Genomic DNA, 13,534 nt, shown 5'->3' with positions numbered 1-13,534 from the left:
CTTCCTTTTCCCCACAATTTTATGATCCTCTCTAATGTTTTTTGCCACATGTGATGTGATTTTCATGGTTAAAATTGTGAAAGATCAGTTGTCATCTTCCCCTGCAGATTTGCAGTGGCTGCATCAGTCCCTTCTGACCTGTGCCTAAATCACTCCTGCTTAGCCTCTGGCTTGAGCCTCTGACCTAAGTACTTCATTAATAACATGACACCAAATAAACAGGTGAAGGAAATAGTGATGTGAGAAATTCAGCTGAACAAGTTAGATGCAAAAAAAAAAAGCAAACAGCAGGACCCAAGTTTGGCATGAAGTACAGACAAGGAGAATCCCAAGTGAGTAGTCATTTTGCACTGGCTCATGTTTTGTCTTTACTCAACATGGTCCCTTCTCATTTCAGGACCAACCTGGCAAGATTTGCTCAGAGGCAGCTTCACTGAGGCTTTTTTGTATATGATGCTGCTGAGTTAAATTTTCACTCACTTAGAGATGCAGAATGGGAAGGAGGTTTTTCATTATGAGGTGCAAGTAAATGCTAAAAGCTCTTTGTTCCTGTAGTTTATTTTCATGCTGTACTGAAAAATCCTCTTTCTGGGTTCTCCCAGCAATGTGGTGAGCATCTCTCACTTCTGCTAGTTCCAGTCAAACAGAAGAGCAAATTCCCAGTTAGAAGAATAATGGTGATAGGACTAAGTAATTTACTTCTGTGTGGATGAAAACGAATGCTTGAAGTTTGGATCTGGATTGGGATAAGCATCCATAAGTCATCAGGTTTCCCTAGAGGCTGGGATGACTGAAAAGTCGTGATCAAGGAAAATTAGCCTAGAAATCTCATACTGGCTGCTTTCCTCAAACACATTGTGCTATTTGTCTGTGGAGATTACTAGCAGAGTTCACAAGGATGGTTGGGCATTTTGAAAGTCTGAAGCCAGCCAGAAACTGGAAGCGTGGTTTGGAGGACGTGTCTCTGAAGATTTGTGAAACTAAACAAATGAATTTTGGGTAAACATGTACCAGTCTGTTCATTCTGCTAAGCTGCATGTCCTGGTGTATTCTGTTGGCCAAGCAGCCTGCCTTGTGCTCCATGAGACCCCAAAGGAAAAGGTCCAAGTGCATTTTTTCCTGAAGACCTTTAAAGAGTTGTTTCTGTGTGCAGAGGTCTGAGCAGATGCTACACAAAAGGAAGGCCTTTACCCCAGGTCATCATTGGATATGGATTGTGAAGAGCAGTTCCATAGTTCTCTCCCTAGACACTGCTTTAATGCTGCCCTGCAACTGAAACATCCCACTCTCCCATGTCTGAGACAGCAGGAGGGCTAAAATGATCCTATAATTTTGTATTTCCTCCTCTATTATTTCAGCATCTGTATTCCATGGCTTATAGCAGAGGTACTGTGGAATAAGTGCTGTGTGTCACATACACAGGTTGTGGGGTGAGGGGGAAGGAATCTCTGAGGGCCTGCCATGTTCATAAACAGGTCATTTTGCATGCTCCTCTTCTGTTCTTCCTCTGTCTGTTTGGGAATTCTGCATTCAAATTTGGGAAACAACACTGCTCAATACAATGTGAAAACCACCCAGCAGCTCTCTGCTTTTTACTGTGACAACATAACAGACCAGACAAAATCAAAGCTTGGGGTTTTCAGGGCAGCAAATTAATCTTTCTGATGGCTGACTTCTATCCTGGCAACTATACTTCCTGTAAAAAAAAGGGAAAGAGGAGAACATTAGGGATCTCTCTGAGAGGAAGAAGTCCCCAGAAAATACCCTGAAGTCCCCAGAAAATACCCTGAGAGTCCCTAGTGTTGCAAAAGAAGACCTGGGGAGAAGTCCTTTCTGCCCAGGTGCTACAAAACAGATTCACTTGCTATGTTCCTGCACCACTTTTTACCATGAAGAAGAATGGAGAAAACAATCCTCACAGTGTGTAAATCAGACTTTGGGAGTAATTTATTCATTGAGTAGTTCCCTACAAGCAGACCAGAGAACAAAAAGAGTATTTGTCACAAGTATAAGGCAGTTCAGTTTCCCCCTTTGTGTTGAGTCCCATGAAGAAGAGTATTTGGGCAGTATCAGTAAAGTCCTAACTTTGGTTGGATAACATGCCCTGAGTCCAGAAAGTACCTGTCTTCTCAGAGAAATTCATTCAGGAAAAGAATACCCAGCCAAGCAACACTGTTAAAAAAACCAAAAAAAACCACCCAAAACCAAACCAAACCCACAAAAAAAAAAAAAAAACCCACCCAAAAGCAAACAAACAAACAAAACAAAACAAACAAAAAAAAAAAAAGAAAGCTGCTCTGGGTATAGAAAAAAAAGAGATTTTTTGAGATTCTGTGATGGTGCAGAGATTTTTCTGCACCATCAGAAGGAAAGAATGCCATTGTTCCTCATACCTGCCCTCATCCTTGTTTTTAGTGCCTTTTTCTGTCTAACCAGAGTCTACTCATGCCTTCTACTTTTGGTGCTGAAACTTGTGGGCAGGAATACGATAAAATGACTTTTCTGAACCTGAAGAATAATTCTGTTGTGTTTATTACTGTATCATAACCAAGATACCTGTTTTTATGTCTTGTATATGTTTTTCTACATAGTTAGAGAAATTTCCACCTTTGCAGGAAGGGACACATTATTCTTAATCAAAACTTGAGAATGTGGCAGGAGGAGGTACAGCTGCAGATGAGCATTATCTAATTCACCCATCCTGTCATGTGAGCATCCCTGCTTAATTTAATACAATTATTTCATCAGTGAGGATAATATCAGCAGCATGATTCATTTATACGACATGTTATACAACTGCCTTTACCTCTTGGCTTCTTATTATCGCTACAGATAGTTTCACCATGCGTGGCTTCAGAAGAAGGGGAGGGGATGCCAGTGTCTTTCTTTGTATGGGTGTGTGGACAGCTGTAGTCTCAAGGGACACTGGTTCCAGAGAAAATCCAGAGGATTTTCTTTGCATCTCTGCTCCTGCACCTCGGTTTCTTACGTATTTTGGTTAGACGTTTTTGGATAAGCAGGAGTCTGGATAAGCCACTGAGTGGCTGCATTGTTCAGTGGGCAACAATGCCATCATTGTCTTCTGCCCCAGACATGCCAGTAAGTGCTCCATATTTTGCATTTCTATTGAAATTAAGATCTCCAGGAAACACAACCAGGGTGAGGGAATGAGGTTTTGTTTCTGTTGAGGTGGCAGAGGCAATCTTGTAGAAACTCCCCCCTTCCCTGGTTTCTTATTTCTAACTCATTTGGCTGTAATTTGTACTGTCAAGGTCATTTAAATAGGCAGCAAGATGTGGTGAATGTGTTCCCAGAGGTCATGAAAAGCCTCTTTAGTAGAGCAGGCTGGGCTGTGCTTAAGCCAGGTCATTTAAGCACATTTGTATTGCCAGTCAGATGATACCCAGAGTAGTTCATGATTTTGTAATAAACCCTGCAACCTGGACTTTCAGTGTGTGCCACAGTGGGATCCAGCAGTTGGATTTAAATGACAGTACAGTAATTCAGTAACTGTATTTTAATAGTGCACTAATCTTAAAATATGTGAAAAGGAGTGAGATTATCAAATCCTAATGAATCGTCTGGGTTCTTTGCCACCCCTCCCCCCTCTTTTTTCATTCTCTGAGACTGGTTCATCCATGTGGGCTATCAGTCTTTTATTCAGCTCTTGGTGTTGAAATAGTGCCATTTTTAATAAATGGTTTAGAGAGTTTCTCAAAATCAGATTTTACCCCCTTCTTTTTCCATATCTATTCTCCATACAGATGAATTAACCTTTTATCCTAGGAGGAAGTAAATAGAGACAGCATGATGGAAAGATTAGAAAAGACATCATTTCAGCCAACTATTTCAAGATTGGTGACTGTCAGTCCTGGATCTGTCTGAAGTTCTGCTGCTGTCACTGTATGGCTTTGGCCAAATCCCTTCCTTTTCCCCCTCTTTCATTTTTTCCTCCCATGTTAATAAGAACTTTGTGTTAACCTATAGCATTTTACCTTTTCAAAGGACCACACAAACCTTATAAAATCAGTGTGATTCACGCTCAACTTGCCAGCAGAATTTCTGTTTGTGTTGCATGTCAGGCACTTAAACCAGGAGATTTTCTGTGTCTGAAGTTTAAAATATGACAGCTCAGAGTTATACTAATCCAGGCTGAGTGATGCTACAAAATACAGCTCTTGAATATTTTATTTACGCCCCTAAATTCTGGTGTAGGTGAAGGGTTCTTTCTTTCCTCAAATACCTAGCTGCAACCAGGAAGAAAAATCTAGAGGAAATCAAGGATTTAAAGTTCCCTGAATTCAGGTTTGGGTTAATGAGTCTTCCAGTCCTGGGAGGAAAATCAGTTCTCCCTAAAACAGCAACTGTTCTGTCACAGCTGTGATACAGGGGATGGGAATCTCTTTGCCAATGCTTTGCTTTTTGTGGGTACATTTTATTACCCCTCCTTCATGTGTTTTGGCTTATGCTTTATTCTCTACATTTATTTTGTGCATATGTGTATTTTGTTTTTTAAGACCAATGTGCTACTTTTAAAGAGGCATTTCATAACCTTTAATCAAGATCATATTTTATTTTCATCACATCTGTGTTTATATTATTACAAGCCTTTTGGGTCTTAACATCTTCCAGTCTCAGCATTAATTGTTTTGGCTGATACATAAATACATGTTTGACTTTAATTCTTTAGAAAATACTGGCTTGGGAAAAAAACCCTGCCTTGTCAATGTCATCTTAGAATAGCTGCATTTCAAAAAAAGGCAGGGACCAATCCATGCTTTCTCTAATAAAAACTGATTGCGTGAAGTAATTCTAGATTCTGTGATCCACTGCATAAAAACAAATCTCCTGGCTGTTGAAAGATACCGTCTACCTGAAGTGAAGATGCTACATCTGGCTTTTTATCTTTTGTCTCTTACTTGGCCGAGCTGTCTTACACCTAGCCCTGGCATAAGTGGGAAAATTCTGCTAATCTGTAATGTGGCAGAATGTTAACTGGGAGGTTTTATAGTCAAACAATAAAGGTAGACTGACACCTAATTCTTATTGGGGTTACACAGGCCCATATCAATAATGGACCCAGTACAGTTCTTGGTTTAAGCTAGAAGGGCAGAGGATTCTGAATTTATGGCTGCAGAAAGGGAAAAGAGTAACATGTTTCACTGACTAGGAGTGAAGATCCTAACAGTCATCTTCACACTTAACACAATTGTATGTTATTACTTGTCCCCCAGATATTTTTAGATTCCTCTGGAATAAATCAGTGTAGTTCCACTGCTGTAAAAGAAATGACTGAAGTTATTACCAAATCACGATGCAACGTAGGATTTTTAATGCATTTGACTTCCAGCGAGGATTTGAGAACGCTTTTTGAAATAACAGAAGTAAAAATGTTACGAAGACCAAACAGTGGAGCAGTATCATTTTGTAAATATATATAATAGCTGAAAATTATTTACTTATCCCCCCCTTTATGAGAACCAAGCTTCTGTGACCTCTGATTAATTTACCATTAGCCTGAACACACAATGAAAGTGAATGAAGGGGCAATTTGGAATGACATTTATCAGCTCTGGAACTGTCGACTTCTATTATTTCCACAAGGCCTTATGTTTCTTGGCTTCAGAGAAGGCTGTGCTGACTTGAATGAAGAAGAGCATTCTTACTACCGAGAATAGTTACAACACAAACAGCCTCATTGCTTGATGCCTACAGTGGGGGGAAAAACTCCTCCTCTGTTTCTAACTTGCATTAAATGACATTTGAACCACTGTTGTATGGTGGACTTGGACAGGACCTTGCCTTCACACCAGGTTAAAAAAAAGGGAACTGAAGAGCTGAGAAAAGGGAGAAGGAGCAAGAGGGGGGCAGGAAATAAGGTTTCTAGGGATAGGATAGCTAAGGGACTGAGGCAAGAGGATGAAAAAACCTGTCACTATAAGGATGTAGATTGGAATCCAAGCTGCCTTTGCAGCGTGTGAGAGCCATTCCTATCAAGGACTAGCTGCTGCTCCTTCTGAACTGGTGCTGCTCTCAGTCAGATTTCTTTTGGGCAGAGAGCACGATGCAGCTTTCAGTCCCATATCTGACACTAATCAGCCCCTTTTGTTGAGACTCACAGCAGATGTCAAGAATCAAACGTACATGGAAACCAAACCCTCTTGGATTGAACTGAAACAAGTCTGTGGGCAGGTTTGCTTGGCTTCTCAGGCTGTCTTCCAAATACATGAGTTTGCTATTCAGGGATCCTTGTCTGGCACAAGGTCGCTGTGTTTGGTTGATTTGTTGGCTCATTTGTACTTAAAACTTTCATGCAACTAACTCAGTAGTGATTTCACAACATTATAGTTGGACTGTTGTGAGACTTCTTTATTTTTTTGTTGAAATCAGAGGAGCAGCAAAGCAAGTCCCCTTCATTTGGCTGGTATTTTATTCTGTTTTTATTTTGTCTTTTATTTATTTTATTCTAATACAATGGATTTGTATTTCTGTAAAGTAACAAATCCCTTCTAAAAACATCAAATGCCGGTTTTACTGGTGACATTTTTAACCCTGCAGCCTACATCTCCTAGAAGATCAACAGACCTCTGCCATCTAGGTACCTAATTCACTTCTGAGAGTATAGTATGTAGGCTCCTAAGGCAATTTCATGCACCGATTTTTTTCCCATTTATTTTATGCACAAGCTGCCTCTAGGATGGCTTCAACATCACTTTCAGGATGACAGCTTTGTCCACAATCCCTCTGATAATGTTTATCTGCTATGACTGTCACAAAACTCTGTATAAATATAACCAAATGTAGAAATAAAATCAAGTATAACAAAGGTGCTTTGCTCAGAGGCAATGGAGAAGTTACACGGCAGTGCTTTGCAGAATTGTCTTGGGTTTGGAGACATCTACATCGTACTTCCACAAGCAATAGGCAGCTGTAAAATTCCTTCCTTACTGCAGCACATCCATCTGTGTGGAAAAGAATCACTGTTACTTGGTAGTTACTGAGACTTTGGTGGTAACAGTAAAACACTCAAACACAAAAAAAAAAACTCACAAAAACCAAAAGCAGAGTCTAGTCTCACTCAGCTTTTCATTGTTGTAAGCCAGGAATAATTTTATAAAGCTAAACATACTTGGAATTTAGGGAGACCAGAATCAGTTTCCTCAGTGTCTGGAGCTGAAACCCAGTTGTTTTAACCACCACACTGATGCAGCACTTCTTGCAGCTAAAGGATGACTTTCCTAAGTCACAGTGTCAGACAAGAGCTAAGCTGTTACGTGGTGATTTGATCTAATATCACATCCATTAGTTCTGCTTATTTAAAAGTCAGTTAAAATCACTTCTAAAATACTCCCCTTGTTGAAAATCCTTTTCTCCCATCTCTGTTGGTTTTTTTTCCTTACTGTATTTTACTCTGATCGAACAAAAATACATTACTTGGCATTTTAATGTTTTTTATAGCACTGCCTGTCACTCTGTGTAATCAAGACAGGTTTAGGAATAATTCCAGTTACCCCACAAAAAATGTCACCCAATTATTGTATTTTCACATAATAATAATAATTGCTGAAATCTAGAAGTTAAACTTTGCAACAGATAAAAACATCTAAGGGTATATGCAGAATTATCCATGTTACTGTCTCAGATTTTGTTAAGGTAGAAGAGAAATATTTATTTCCTGTGGTGTTTTTGTGCTTGGAATTCTAAGTTTGGGAAGTTCAGGGGAAAGTTCAAGTTAAAACAAAACAAAACCTGAAGAAAAGGCACATACACAATAAAAACCCCCCAAAAAACCCAAACAAAACAAAAAAAAGACCATTAAAAACCCAACTGAACCCCCCCATTCACTTGTTTGCCCAGTTTGGCTAGTGGTGGTTGAGTTTTAAGTGAAGATGGTCTTCAGTTTTGACTTCATTAATGAATCTAAGATTCAAGACAAAATATAGCTGTTAAATTGCTCTTTATTTTCATGGTAGAAGCAAATGTCTTGTTGATGGGAATAATTTCTTCAGAGACAACTCTCACACGAAGTGCAAATGGATGATGTTCTCTGATCATGTCACACTAATTTTCCAGTTTATCTATCATTTCAGTTCCAAACCAGAGTGACAAGATGGTATCACATTTGATCTTCATATATATGATACAACCTCTCAGGTTTAGAAGTTCATATGAGCTGAAACCAGTGTCTTCGCTTGGGTGGTGTTGTGCCAGCAGCAGTTTGGTGATAACATTCTTTTTCTCCTCTGCTTTTTGCAGGATGAAGTGGCCCAGCCTCTGAACCTTTCAGCCAAACCCAAGACATCTGATGGCAAATCTCCCACATCACCCACCTCTCCTCACATGCCAGCTCTGAGAATAAACAGTGGGGCCAGTTCGCTAAAGTCCTCCGTGCCAGCAACATTAGCGAGTCCTTCGGCCAGAGCCAATACAATAGGTGAGCTCTGTCATGATTATCCCACTCATAACAGGGGATAGGGGATTATAATAATAATAATTTGGGGATTTCCCTAATGGAAGGGGGGCTGTTATTAGCCACTGCCTGGCAGTGGGCCAAGAGCTGTCACAGGTTGACCATAATACTCCAGTTGGTTGGTGTCAGTGAAGAAGTTCACTTTCAGGAGGGGTATCTTAGCTTTTTCAGACTCAGAAAACAAAGGTCTGGGTTATTTCAGGGGCTGCTTTAACTTCTAAAAATGCTATTTTTTAATGGAACACATTAAAGACAGTGACCTGTCTAATGGTGGGCATTGAAGACCCGTGATATTATTCTACTTCATCTAAAAGTGATGGATGGACTTTCAAAAACATTCTTGAAGTTAAAAGACATTCTTCCATGTGTTTCCAAAATTACAAGTTTAATCCTTAGTCTGTCCAAATGCTGAATGGAATGTTATTTTACCTTGGTGTAATAAGCAAAGCAATCACCCAGTTCATTAAAGGAAATCCCAAATTTGTTTTTCTGTGTTGCAAAAAGTCTTGACTGGCTGTTTTTAACATCGTTCCAGAAAATAGTAATAATGCTTCCTCCTGCCAAAATTATGTCTTTGCCTAAAGACCATCTAAATAGCATCAGTTTTATTGATAATTTCATAAATCTGATGTGTTAAAGGGACTATTCTTTGTGTGTGTGTGTAAGGAAAATGTGTACACACCCCATTCTTGATCCTTCTAACTGAAATGTTGTATTTCATGAAGTGATTGAGTATAACCTGAATCAAGATTTCATTATGTAAATCAAGCTCTGTTTTGGGAATTGAGTGAGGCAGATGTACTTTTTCTACTATCTGCTGTGTTCCTCCTGAAGCATCTCCTGCCTGGCCACTTTCAGGGATAGCACAAAAAACCCCAAAAAAAGCCATAGGTCAAACCTATCAGAAGATATGTTTGTGATACAGCAGTGCTATGCAGTAAAATTTATTTGGTATGACACATTACAATTATATAAATATTTTTTAAATATCACATTACTGAGTGTTAATGTCTGTATTGTTATTAACCCCACACTCTTTAACTGTGATACATAGTAATGTGTTTTATCTTTAATTCTCTTGACCCTGCTGTTCTCTATGCACAATGCTTTGAGTTTCATTTTTTTTCACATTAGATTTTTTTGTCCTTGAGTAGAGGGAAGTTAAGCATCTGGCTGCATTTTGGTGGCAAGACATCTCTGTTCTCCCCACTCCAATCTTCTTTCCCTAAACACATGACATTTTCCATAGGTTTGAGACCTCTGCAATTTACTTCTTTTAACAAGGTGCAGATTTTGAAATGCTGTACCTTTAATGAGTGATAAGGTAATTGGATAAAAGCTGTGAGGATGAACAGAGCTTTAAAGGTCACTCTTGTAAGAAGAATTAATGTGTTATACCATTAATAAACCATGGAAAACTGTGGAGCAAAAGATAACATACTTAAGTTATTGTTAATGACATAGAGTTCACTGCTGTATATCTCTCTGCTACAAATATAGAAAGTGACTTTTTGAGGTTGCTGAGCAGTATCACTGTGCATGCTGTATATATAAGATAAGCTGTCTTTAACTGGTGCAGGAGCTGCATGGACACAATGTATTTCTAGACAAGGTTTATCCTTTAATGGAGGACTGCAAGAAAGAAAAGTTCCTGAACACCCTGCAAAGTCTCCTGCTAGCTGCTAGGTCAGATCCAACAGAAGTTACATCAAGTAGGATTCATTGCCCTGATGTCACTATTTGGTGATCTTGAAGTGAGCATGAAATTCCATGTCTCCCTCCAGCAGGAGCTACGCCATGAAAGATTTTGATAGCATTTTTAGCTAAGCTAAGAAGGTCCTTAGTAGGGTTGGGAAACGAGATCACTTTCTCATCCTCTCCAAAAAGCCACTGGGAAACCCTCAGTCATCTGTCAGAGTTAGCTCCAGTACTGGAATGATTGGAGCTGTCAGCACAAGGCACAAGTTGTCTATCCAAGGTGTATCCAGCCCACCTTGCTGGGATGCACCTGAGCTGTCGCTTTTCGCCCCCATTAACTTCAGATTAAAAACCTTTCTCTGGAAGCAGTTCTTCAGGCTCCTTGGCTCCCATGACATGGAGAAATGCCTGTGTACTGTTCAGTTTTCTTTTGGGGGACATGAACTCAGAGCCTCAGAGATTGTCAGCATAGCTGCACTCAGGCACACAGCTCCACAGCCCTTTCCAGAGCTATCCCTATAGCATATAAATTGTGCTACAGACTGAGCAGTCACAAATGTCATGGCTTCATGTATGACTTTAAATCCAAGCATTTCTTTTTGGGAACAGGCATATGTCCGTGTACTAAAAACAGAAACAACTTCTCTTTGCTCTTTGCCATTATCTGCAACATCTCTGTGCTAGTTTGGCAATCCTTGGAACTAAGTTCATTTTATGTAATGCAGTTCCCCTCTCTGTCAATAATTCACCACCTACCCTAAACAACAATAATTTACATTCAACTCGCTTCTATATTAATCATTTCCCTGCACACCAGCATCTTGGCAGCTACTGAAAAACATAAGGAGTGCTTGCTTTTATTCACTGTCATGTGCCAAACTGTCTCAAAGATAGCAGTATTCAGGAAAAGCCAAATAGTCTGGAGAAGGCCATGAATTCCAGTTTCTAGGCAAATTTGGCTCTGTTACAGATTGAAAGTATTATACCTAGACAACAGCAAAAGCAGCGCTAATACTGCTGTTTGTTTGTTTATTTGCTTCCTTTTTAATTTATTCTGGCTACATGCAAGGTTGATCAGATGCAAAGGTTAACAGATGCAAACTGGGGAAGAAACCAAGCAAGTTGGTAGAATGGAGATTAAAAAAAAATATATAAAAAATCAGCTGGTAGCACTGTGCTAGTATAGGCTATATTCTTCCTTACTCTGGGAAAACTGGAATTACTGGAATTCCATTGGTTGGGAATTACTGAACTGGGTCATTTGATAAAAGCAATGTGGATGAAGTTATTTCATATAAAACTCTCAGGGTTCTTGAGGTTTTTGCCAAAACTAAAACTGTTAGTACAGTTTACAACAGTCAAACTGCACAGGAACTTTTCTTTCTAGCTTTTGTTCTTGACGGAAGATGGGAGTACCAGTCCCACTCTGTCTGCAGTACGAAGAAAACAACAATAAAACCCCAAACCAAACTAAAATCCTGACAGCAGCACAGCACTGAACTAATCTGACATCAGCTTCTTCCCCAGAAATGTTTTAAGCTGCAAGACAATGTCCTACGTTTTTGGCAATCAGCAGATCAGATAGAAGAGTCTAGCAATACAGCAGGGATGTGTAATCTGACATGATTAGACAAGGCTCTTTAGGAACAGAACATTCATAATTGAGACAAAGAAAGTATTAATAACACTTTCCTAACACGGCAGTTAGCCATTTTATATTTCCTTTCTTTAATCTTAGTGTTTTTCAACAAATCATGGGATTTAATAGCGTGTTTTGGCAGATTAGAGGATTTATGGCCCAGATGTTTTTTGTTCTAAAAATGGATTAGGGTGTAAAGTTTGCTGGAATCCATGGAACATGTTGAGGCAAGCCGGTCATTTTGTGTGTGATTAGTGCCTGCCTTCTGTCTCACAGTCCCTCCATCTGTCACAATTCACCAATGGATCTGGTTAGATTTAGCCTCATGTCACAAACAGAAGTCCCTTTTCTGGGCAATTTAATATTACAGATTCATTTTATGCCGTTTTTATGCCCTAGTTAAAAGACAGAAAGAAGTGTGTGTGCGCACACGTGTGGGATGTGGAGGGGGAGAGGGAGATTGATAGATATTAGCCTCTACTTTAATATCTGAAAAATACACTGGGGCTTGGAGTCTTCCATCAGTATTCTATCCTACAAATCACATGCAGATCATAATAAGTATAATCTACAGTACACTAAAGGAAAAAAATGACAAAGTGTCACATTTAAAATTAAATAGTATTAGCCGTGCCGGTGATTCTTGTAACATTTTAAAAGGAAATAAATCAGTGACTACTAAGGCTAAGCCCTAGGCTGTGAATTTGCAGCAAAACAGTGGACATTTGACCTACTATTAGCAGCATGAATAGGAGTGGGAATGTAGGTCCGTGTAGCTGTGGTTTCTTGTACATTTATGAATGACAGGTGGTGGTGGGGTGTATTCAGTGGATGAGGTTTTTCTTCTCAGCCATTATGCATTTCATATGTATAGCAAACCACCGCCACCTGTGGTTTATTTTAATGTATTCACAAGTTTTAAGAAGGGGAAGAATGAAACGGTCTATTTTTAAGAGTTTGGGATTGCTGGCATGATCAAAGCTTCCCCTAACTCTTATCCAGTTACATCCTGCTGCATACAAACCACAGGGCTAACCTCTGCAGTGTCAGGGAAATATTGAAATTAATGGGATCAAATAGCAGGAATGAGGATTTTGGCACTGAGATTTCTCGTGCTTTATGTCCAGGTGGCTCTATCATAACAACAACAGAATCACAGAGCACAGACAGGTTTGTGGGCATTGCCTTTTAACTCTTTCTCGTTAATAACGATAAACTGCATTCCGCTGGTGAAAGCTACAGTGTCTTCTTGTAACTTCCTTATTTTAAGACATCCTTTCTTCTGTCATGTTGTCAGGTTATTTAAATGACCACGATGCTGTTACCAAGGCAATCCAGGAGGCCCGGCAGATGAAGGAGCAGCTACGGCGGGAGCAGCAGGTGCTGGATGGGAAGGTGGCCGTGGTGAACAGCCTGGGTCTCAGTAACTGCAGGACAGAAAAAGTGAGTTTCCCAGACTCCTTCTGCAAAGGGTCAGAGTGGTTGTTTGCCTCTCCCCACAGATACATGGGTTCTTCCTCCCTTCTCTTCCTCCTTATTCTGTTTTTCCTTCCACGTTTTTGAAGCAGAATAGTTCAAAAGAAGTGAAAAGCAACATGGAAACCACAACTAAAAACTGGCATGAAAGAGACCTGGAGACCCCTGGGGGAGAGTGGGGGGGAGGTAGAGATAGTTAAAGCCCTCACAAGAACTTTGGAGACCCCTAATTCTCTGTTCCAGCCTGTCAA

The 13,534-nt window shown here is 39.8% G+C and overlaps 1 protein-coding gene across 9 annotated transcripts in view; it reads left to right on the top strand.

Moving 5' to 3' along the window:
* The window catches only part of SOX5 (SRY-box transcription factor 5), a 618,882-nt gene that overhangs the window by 574,257 nt on the left and 31,091 nt on the right, over window positions 1–13,534 (top strand). For all 9 annotated transcript variants that reach the window (XM_015627613.1, XM_015627615.3, XM_015627614.3 and 6 more), the window contains 2 exons: window positions 8,257–8,434; window positions 13,105–13,250. In XM_015627613.1, the coding sequence (XP_015483099.1) occupies window positions 8,257–8,434; window positions 13,105–13,250 (324 nt within the window). The remainder of the gene's footprint in view (window positions 1–8,256; window positions 8,435–13,104; window positions 13,251–13,534) is intronic.

Source organism: Parus major, chromosome 1A (genome assembly GCF_001522545.3).
Source record: "Parus major isolate Abel chromosome 1A, Parus_major1.1, whole genome shotgun sequence".
In the NCBI taxonomy this organism is placed as follows: Eukaryota; Metazoa; Chordata; class Aves; order Passeriformes; family Paridae; genus Parus; species Parus major.
The sequence above is the reverse complement of the archived record's forward strand: the minus strand, read 5'-3'. Positions and strand labels throughout refer to the sequence as shown.